Source organism: Lactuca virosa, chromosome 2 (assembly GCF_052849685.1).
Source record: "Lactuca virosa cultivar CGN04683 chromosome 2, Lactuca_virosa_CGN04683_v6, whole genome shotgun sequence".
In the NCBI taxonomy this organism is placed as follows: domain Eukaryota; kingdom Viridiplantae; phylum Streptophyta; class Magnoliopsida; order Asterales; family Asteraceae; genus Lactuca; species Lactuca virosa.
This window is the reverse complement of record NC_136427.1, coordinates 81118013-81127071: the sequence shown is the minus strand read 5'-3', so window position 1 is coordinate 81127071 and position 9059 is coordinate 81118013. Positions and strand designations below refer to the sequence as shown.

At 32.4% G+C, this 9059-nt stretch overlaps 2 protein-coding genes across 5 annotated transcripts; one reads left to right on the top strand and one right to left on the bottom strand.

Annotated features, from left to right (window-relative positions):
* Positions 1–1267: 1267 nt before the first annotated feature.
* LOC145159215 (sugar transporter ERD6-like 7) lies at positions 1268–4183 on the top strand. Of its 3 annotated transcripts, XM_079078151.1 has the most exons (8): positions 1268–1590; positions 1688–1755; positions 2749–2811; positions 2944–3022; positions 3095–3154; positions 3695–3744; positions 3829–3894; positions 4029–4183. In XM_079078151.1, the coding sequence occupies exons 2-6, from the start codon at positions 1726–1728 to the stop codon at positions 3715–3717; spliced, it is 255 nt and encodes an 84-aa protein (XP_078934277.1). In that variant the 5' UTR covers positions 1268–1590; positions 1688–1725; the 3' UTR covers positions 3718–3744; positions 3829–3894; positions 4029–4183. The 3 variants fall into 3 exon arrangements, 2 of the variants coding, with proteins under 2 accessions (XP_078934277.1, XP_078934276.1); XM_079078150.1 differs by having other exon boundaries at positions 1268–1755; XR_013737557.1 differs by lacking the exon at positions 2944–3022 and having other exon boundaries at positions 1268–1755; positions 3058–3154.
* A 2941-nt stretch (positions 4184–7124) lies between these two features.
* LOC145159214 (F-box/LRR-repeat protein 25-like) lies at positions 7125–8553 on the bottom strand. Of its 2 annotated transcripts, none has more exons than XM_079078149.1 (2): positions 7698–8553; positions 7125–7334 (listed from the first exon to the last, which is right to left on the bottom strand). In XM_079078149.1, the coding sequence occupies exons 1-2, from the start codon at positions 8476–8478 to the stop codon at positions 7312–7314; spliced, it is 804 nt and encodes a 267-aa protein (XP_078934275.1). In that variant the 5' UTR covers positions 8479–8553; the 3' UTR covers positions 7125–7311. The 2 variants fall into 2 exon arrangements, with proteins under 2 accessions (XP_078934275.1, XP_078934274.1); XM_079078148.1 differs by having other exon boundaries at positions 7513–8552.
* Positions 8554–9059: the final 506 nt, after the last annotated feature.

The following is a 9059-nucleotide window of genomic DNA, read 5'->3' as shown; positions in this document are numbered from 1 at the left end:
ATAATTTTCGACAAGAAAATTATGTTTTAATATTAACATTTTAACTTTTTATATATTTTTTGTCTAACGGACATGACACCAACTAGGGATGAGATTTAGAACCGGAAAACCGGACCGGAACCGAAATATATAGAACCTGTTCCGGTTCCGGGTTTAAAAAATGGCTTTATCCGGGTTCCGGCTTTGGGTGCATCGGGTCCGGGTAAACCGGGTCTAAAAACTGGAACAAATGTTTGGAACCGGAACCACTTTTAGGACCGGAACCGGTTTTTGTGAAACGTTTAAAAGATGTGTATCACATTCGTTTCAACTCCGATTGATTTGCGGTTTTTTCCAACATGTAGTTTAGAGTTTGTACATGATTTTAGACTATAAATTTGCTATTTTTAGTTTTATATTCATTGACTTACAGTCCCTGAAAGTCGAGATATCAAAGCTGGAAATTTTTAGTTTTCAGTTTTTTTGTATTCGGTGAAAGTTTTAAAACATGCATATCTAATTCGTTTGAAGTCGGATTGACATGTGGTTTTTTCCAACTTGTAGTTTACAGTTTGTACATGAGTTTAGACTATAATTTTGTCATTTTTAGTTTAACATTCAATGATTTACAGTCCTGCGAAGTCGGGATATCAAAACTGAAAATTTTCAACTTTTCAGCTATTTGTTTTTGTACTGTGTATTATGTGAAAATGTTAACACATGCATATCTCATTCGTTTAAAGTCGAATTGACATGCGGTTTTTTTCAGAGTGTATTTTAGAGTTTGTACATGATTTTAGACTATAATTTTGTTAATTTTGGTTTCATATTCAATGAGATATAGTCCCCCAAAGTCGGGATATCAATATGAAAATTTTCAAAGTTCAACCCACTAAGTAGTAAGTAATTACCAAAAAATTCCGGTTTTTACGGGTTTTCCGGTTCTAAACCCACTTTATCCGGTTCCAACCTACCCACTTTGATGTTTCTGGGTTTTTCGGTTCTAGACCCACTTTACCCGGAACCATACCCGGAACCGGTTCCTATATACCGGTCCGGTTTCCGGTTCTACAAAATCCCGTTAACCGGTTCCGGGTTTTCCGGGTCCGGGTCCATCCGGTCCGGGTTTGGACCCACTTTCATCCTTAACACCATCGCTAGAAAGGATGACAAGTCATAAATATTACCATCATAATTTTTTATTATTTCCCAATTTTTAATAAAATAAATTATATTTATATGATAGTTATTAAAATTTTAAGATATTAATTATCACTTTATCATCACTACGATTTCTAATTTTTGAAGGGCATATAGTCGACATCATCGTTTTAGGGTTATTTTTCGCTGAGAGGCAAACACAAATCGATCAATTTTGTCGAATCGACAGCGCCAAATCAAGATTGAAGCTTCAAAGTTTTGGCAAATCGATCAACTCCTTCAAATAGACATTGAGAAATCCGTCCACTCCTTCGAACTGAATCGACATCGGAAAACTCAAATTGATCCACAACTCCAGTTCTCCACTCCTTTGAAGCTTATGTTCAGTCTTCCTTTATGAAATCAAATTCAAGCATTGGAAAATCTATATTTAAGCTACAAGCGCTGAAGGTTTGTTTCAAGCTTTGAGTTTCGATTCATTATTCCTCATTAATAAATCAACATATCCAAATCGATTGGTTTGTTTTCGATTCCTTCGTTTCGAAAGTCAGAAAATCGGGCATCGGTTTACTTCAGTAGCTACAAATGAATGTATTTTGGAGCCTTCCAACACTTGTAAGTCCTTCGCTCCTTAATTTTGTGATCTCATCATCTCGAAGTTATTTCTTTGCAATTTGTATTTCACTTATAGATTTTTGAATCGAAATTACGGTTTATACGGTTATTTTAAATTATTGTGCATGCTTTGTTACATTTTATTTAGATGAACACCAAGTGTTTGATGAAATTCCCCAACGAGATGTTTCTGGATTGGCTTACTTCGTGAACATGCCCGCCTTTTGATTTATTGGGTTTACTATTTATATAAATCAATTTCTTTTATAATCTCAACATTACTGGTAAATTATTGCAATTCATTTTTACAGAGTATATTAGAGCGAACTTGTTTCATTATGCTCAGATTTTCTGTACCTATAGGTTATCTAGCTATTCACATATTGATCAACTTCTGCATGGCAAACAAATCTTAAATGCCCAATTGATTGAAAACTAACTTTTATATTACAATACACAGGCTTATGATTCATTAAAACATAATGAAAACAAAATAAAAAAACAATTATGTCAATTCTTATTTTGGAGGTTTTCATACAATTCAATTAACATGTGTTGCCCCAACTTGGATACTAATGGTCTTGAGTTATTGGAAAAGATGATGACTCTTTATCCATCACTAGTATTCATTTTCCAGCCTAAACTCATATTTAGCAATGTTACACTTTCTTGATCCATCACAAGTGATGACTGGAATGTATTTAGTCAAATTGTAATGTTTTTTTCCCTTCATATCAGGTTTCTATAACTGGGACATGTCTAGGCTTTTTTATTCTCGCCCTTCCTGATATTTGCTAGATTTTGAATATAATTTTTTTAAAGTATAACGAGGACATGTCGCCACAATTGGCATTGTTTTGGAATTTATTATAATAACCTACAGTGAGGATATGTTGCCATAATAGTTAATTCATCATTCATCATTTATTGGCTACAAAATGTCAAAAAGTAACCAACTCAAATCTCATCATTTGTTTGATTTTTACTTTTCAGGTTGGTTATTTCTCCCCTATGGAGGTTGTCATCAGGAAAGCTCAAAATCTAACAATGACCCAGGTTAGTTTGATAAGCATTAAGCCCAAGTGCAATATAATCTTTTTGAACCATGATTATCAAGCAACATAAATCTAAAGCAAAGATGTTTTGAGATATGTAATGTTTAATCATATGTTTTTGTCGTCTTTATAGTATTCTTTATTTTGGTCAATATTTACATTTGTTGCGATGATTGGTGCCATTTCAAGTGGGACCATGGCTGATTTCTTTGGTAAGTTAATTTTAACTCTTCTCATTTTTTTACAGTTTCAAACAGTTAAATCTTCTAACAACAATTGAACAGACATTGAGAATATCAAGTGCTTTCTGCATATGAGGGTGGCTAGCAATTTACTTTGCTCAGGTACTCACGATTTTACTCTAAGAGTTCATTAAATCTTTGAAACATAAAGAACAAATAATATATATATATATATATATATATATATATATTAGGGCTGTCAAATCGGGCAGTCGTGTCGTGTTTTTGTCTGACACGACACGACAAGGTTTTGTATAACACGAACACGACACGACACGATGTCGTGTTTTTTTTCATTAACACGAAAACGAACCAATTAAAACACGACAACACGACACGGCACGACAAAGATAATATTACATAACTATTAGTGCATTTCGTTCATACTTAAAGATATATAACACGACAAAAACGACAAATACGACACGACACGACATCGTGTTTTTTAATCATGACACGAAAACGACACGAACACGAATTCGAATTTTGATTTCGTCCCGATTTCGTTTCGTTTCGTGTATTTTTGTCGTGTCGTGTCATAAATTGACACCCCCAATATATATATATATATATATATATATATATATATATATATATATATATATATATATATATAAAGATGGAAGTGGTCTATGCCTCCAGATATTGGAAGACTAGCAACTTGATTTGGAATGGGAGTCTTTTCATATGTGGTATGTATGCCTAAAATTATTGAACTTGTATGATTTTAAATATTTGTTTGCATGAGAAAATGAACATCTTTTTAATCTTGCAAGGTACCTGTGTTCATTGTTGAAAAAGCACCCAAACAATTCTGAGGCTTGGTAACGACAACAAATCAGGTTGTAAATGCAAACCCATGTTAGTATTTATAATTCAACATGCAAAATCACACATAAATACACTATATAACGCTAGAAAGGTTAATATATGAAATATTGGCATGTTTTTTTTACTATCTGTTGTTATTATGCAGACTTCCCTACAAGCCATTGCAAGCTACTCCTAAAGTACCCAAGGACTTGTAGCTGTTTTTCAAATGTTTGGTTTAATTTGACATTTACTTAGATATTTGATTTAAAAAGTTTAAAAATATTGATGAAAATTAATGCAATTTTTTATTATTTTCTATGTGCTACTGTTGAATTATTTATTTTATTTTATATTATAGATAAATTTTATGTAGATATAAGTAGCTTAGATTATAGATCTCTATGAGTATTTACCGTCATAAAATGTGCCACAATTTTTTTTCGTTGCGGCAAATAAGAGTGCTACTAAATCTTAAAATGTGTCACTAAAAGTAGCATGAATTCTTGAATCATGAGCTTTTAATGAGCTTTTAATGGCACAAAATATGTGCCACAAAACACTTTTTTATTGTGACAAATAAAAGTGTCACTAAAAGCCTAAAAACTGCAGTGACAAAAACAAAAAGTGTCACTAAAGGGTTTTAGTGGGAGCGTTTCCAGTGGCACTTATTATGTGTGCCGCGGATTCTCATAGAAGCTTTTAGTGGCATTATATTGGGTTTTTAGTGGCACCTTTTGTATGCCACTAAATGACATATTTTTTTGTAGTGACACCAACATTAAAGGAACACTAACTGAGTACATCTCACTATCATATCCACAACAATGCATAGGAGGAAAGTAGAGCGTATGAGTGGTCAGCAAGCAATAGATGAGTACTTAGACGACCAATTTATTCCTAGAAATTAGCAACAAATGTATTTCCTTTTTTATAATAAAAATATTTTTTATGTTTATAAATGATTTGTTAATAATAATATCCATTAATTCCATGGTAATTTTCAGAAAAGTCCCAATATTTTGGTTATCAAGTAATTTTTGGAAAAGTCCCAAAATTTTGAGCAAACTAACGAAAATTGACAGAATACCGGCTAAATCTGCGAAACCACCTGAAAAGAGTTTTTTCGAAGTTTTAAACGGTATTATGTGTTTTTCTGTAAACAAAATTTAGTTTTGGACTTTTTTCATAAATTGACCTAAAATTTTAGGACTTTTCTGTAGATTTCCCTAAATGTTACAAAAACGACACAACATGAATCATATATACAAAAAACTATGTTATTTTCTATAAAAGCTAAGAATAAAACCAATATAAACGTTTCTCTTTTGGACTAAATGCACGAAATACCAACTTACTTTCATATACTTGAGCGTTAGAACATCATAAGTTCATTTTTTTTTTTGCAACATCCTACTTTTGCCTTCCTTTTTATTAAGGCACTATACTTTGAAAAATTTACCCAATTATAACATTATACATTCAACTATTTTCTTATTAGAACATTGTACTTTGTACAATCTACTCTGAAAGCTGCTTTTTTTTTGTGGATGGCATCGCTATAGCTGTGTAGATTTTCAAAGGGAAGAAACAAAAGTATGATGCTATAACAAACAAGCCGATGAAAGTACAATCCTATTGCATGTAGGTTGTTCCATCGGTATTTAATGCTTACAAGAGCCAATGGGTGGAGCAACAAGAACCAAAGACCAAAACCTAGAAATTGTAAAATTAAAAAAAAATAAAAATAAATAAAAATAAATAAATAAATGAATAAACGAAACAACTATTTAATGGGCAAAAATTATTCCGTGGACAAACGATTGGAAACTTAGATCTTGCATTTGGATTGATTGCAAATTATCTTGGAATATTTGAAGAAACAAATGGTATAAAACTCTTAATGGAAAAAAAGTTTCTACTTATAGTGTCATAGAAAGATAACTTTTCTACTATCCCAACAAATCAAAAAAGTTGGCAAGGTCGTGAGAAGTTGGTTACCAAGTTCCGGCTCATGCGTCAATTTTACCTTTGTAAGCGAACAGTTTGATGAGGATTGATTATCTCGGTAAATCAATAATCATCTAATACTTTTGAGTTGTGATGCCTTAGATTTTGTTATTATTATTTTGGTTTTGAAAAAACATAAGAGACATGCTAATTTTGTACGCTCAGTAAGATCACATTCATTATACATAAATGGTGAAGATAAGATAAGGTACAACACAACACAACACAACAAGAAGAAACTAAACATAACATGTAACTTTTTTTTTCTCAACACCACCTAGATTTGCTCTCAATTTTGGATATACACTTAGTCACAATATGTCAATCCTTACAAACTTGTATCCAGGTCACGTATTTCAACAACCCAAACGCAATCGCAAGCCTTTCACAATTCACACAAAGTATTCTCCCCTTTCTCATCCTCTCCAACATCATGAAAAACATATGTCAAATTACCAGTATACCCTTTTTGCTATTAACTCACCAAGTTCCTCAATCAACTTCTTAACCTCTTCATATTGCTCAAAACATTTGTCCCCACTAATAAAAGCATAAAATTTTCATCAACATCCAACCAACTACGCCCCACATATGTTTTAAATCCCTTAGCGTTAATTAACTTTCACATCTGTCTAACTTGATCCCGTTTCCCTAAAGACGCATATACATTCGATACCTAAACATAATATCCCGAATTATATAAATTCAAAATAATTATACGTTTCGAAACACGTTCTGCAATCTTGGTGTCTCCATTTTCTTGGGAAACACTAAGTAAAGAAACCCATATGCTTGCAGCAGGGGCCATTGGCATTGAAAGGATGATTTTTTTCTGATTTAGGCAGCTGCCCGGATCATAAAAAAAAGGCCAACTACTCAAGCCGTGTTCGTTATTTTTTTCCATTTGGTAATCTTTACTCATATGATCAAATTCATTTGCATTCTGAATGTGCAGGGGTTAACTTTGCATAGTTCACAATTCTCACCAAAAATAAACCATGGTCTATAAGAATTGAATTGCTAAAACCCTTGTTAAAGTAATCTTGAACGCTTCATTAGTTAATAAAAAGTGTCATATATAAAGAGCAAAAAAACAAAGGCACTAAACTACAATAAATGCATTGGGGTAATAAATAACAATGCATTGGCTAAATAGAGAAAGCACACATCAAAAGGTCAAAATATCAATATTTTGAAGGAGATCCAAGTAAACTTTACAAAACGAAACAGGAAAACAAGATAAAAACAGTAATTAAGCAAGGTCAAAAGATCAATATTTTGAAGGAGATCCAAGTAAACTTTACAAAACGAAACAGGAAAACAAGATAAAAACAGTAACTAAGCTGCATAAGCATGAACTCAAAGCATCATCAATCACTTTTTGTTGGTAGTTATGAGTAACAACTGGAAACTTCATATTTGATGGGACAATGAAACCTTTAGTTTGCAAACGAGAAAGAACCTACAAATGAGAAGACAGTGAAAATGACAATATATTAGGATCACTAATTGATTGAGAATACAATAGAAGGATACTTGAAACAAGTTTGTCAAAAGATAAACATCAATAAACTACAATACAACTAATGATCATATGAATTTTACAAAAGCATATATTGTGAAAGCAAAAGAAATTATACCATAGAGCAGAAAACCCCAATTTTAAGCGCCTTAACGTGGTAAAGTTTTAGTATAATTCCTTTAAACATCTCGTCTTCCGTTTCTTCGCGTATTATGTGCCAAGTGATGATATTAACATAATTTAAGTTAACTTTGACTAAAGAAGACACATTTAGCAACAAAAGGTTCCACAACCACAGGTTACCTTCGATTGTCAATGATAAAATATTAGGAGCATTAATTTCGATAGTATGGGCATAGAATGGATTATGAGAATCCATGTATCCAGATAACACCAGCTCCTTAACGCTCTTTGAAGTAATATCGATTCGCCTAAAACCATTGCAAAATTTCAACTCCAAAGTTTCCAATACAGGACTCCCCGATAATATGTTTTCAATCAAATCTTCATTTAGCTTACCAGAGGAAATGCACAAACTCCTAAGATTTTTCCAACTAATTGCTCCAGTTGGAGTAAATACGCAGTCCTCTAATTTGAGATCAATAAAACATGTGTTGATGAAGAAAAATTGATCTAACAAAAACTTCCGTTTCCCTTTAGGTAACGTTAAATTAAACTCTTCTACGTTATACCTCAGAGAATAACGAATCCAATTGTTGATATGCGATTCAAATCCAACAAATCCTATAGAAAAACGGCAGCACACCTGGAATTTCTTAAGCTTCAATGGGCGACATTGAGTTAGGGTTTTGTCCACGCTTAACGAGAAATCAGGCGACGTTTGACTACCATCATGTATAAAGATTAAAGTAGGAACCAAAGTCCAAAGATGGTTCCATCGTTTGGCGAGAATACCTGTTCTAATGGAGTCTTTTGTTGTGGGTAAACGAGACAGGATTTCAAGAAGCAAGCAATCTGGCAACGAACAGATTCGATCGTCTTCCCCCTTCTCAACGATTTTTTGAGATTTTCTCTGTTTTCGCGCAATTTTAGGTTGATTTTGACCATCTTCCACTGTCTCCATGGCGGAAACAGAGCTTTCGTCGCTTTACCACGTCGACCAGTGCGATAGATCTCTAGCCAAGATTATATCCAAACGGATGATGAAAATTTCTGATTTCGCCCCATAACTTTGAAAATTTTAATTTCAGCCTCTCTCTCTCTCTATATATAAAATATATATTATCATATTTAAATCATTTTTTTATAATTGGTTATAGCACCAAATTTTAAAACATATCTTTACGTAGCATTTGTCAAATATTATTGTACTGGGGGAACTGGATTAGATGGAACTGAATACAAACAACTGGATATAACTAAATGGGACTAGTTGTATTAACATTTGGTTAGATTGTAACACAATCGAACAAAATATTAAAAATACCATATTATTCTTGAGATTATTTATAATTTTTTTTTCATAATATAATTATAAATGGATACCTCATCTAATAAATTAATAATTATATATAAAAAGTTATATGAAAAATGACATTCCTAGATGTAACAATGAATTGCTTTGTATCAAGTTGACATTCCTATAGTTAGGTACAATTTTCACAATACAATGTTGTAATAGAAAGAAATGAAAGTATGATGTTA

What these genes read in the sequence shown, in the direction of transcription:
- LOC145159215 (XM_079078151.1), top strand. Translation starts at nt 1,726, where the DNA reads ATGAATGTATTTTGGAGCCTTCCAACACTT. An exon ending in GACCATGGCTGATTTCTTTG is followed by an intron (nt 3,023 to 3,094) that starts GTAAGTTAATTT and finishes ACAATTGAACAG; the next exon opens with ACATTGAGAATATCAAGTGC. An exon ending in TAGCAATTTACTTTGCTCAG is followed by an intron (nt 3,155 to 3,694) that starts GTACTCACGATT and finishes CTATGCCTCCAG; the next exon opens with ATATTGGAAGACTAGCAACT.
- LOC145159214 (XM_079078148.1), bottom strand. Translation starts at nt 8,478, where the DNA reads ATGGAGACAGTGGAAGATGGTCAAAATCAACCTAAAATTGCGCGAAAA. An exon ending in TTGGGGTTTTCTGCTCTATG is followed by an intron (nt 7,335 to 7,512) that starts GTATAATTTCTT and finishes TCTCATTTGTAG; the next exon opens with GTTCTTTCTCGTTTGCAAAC.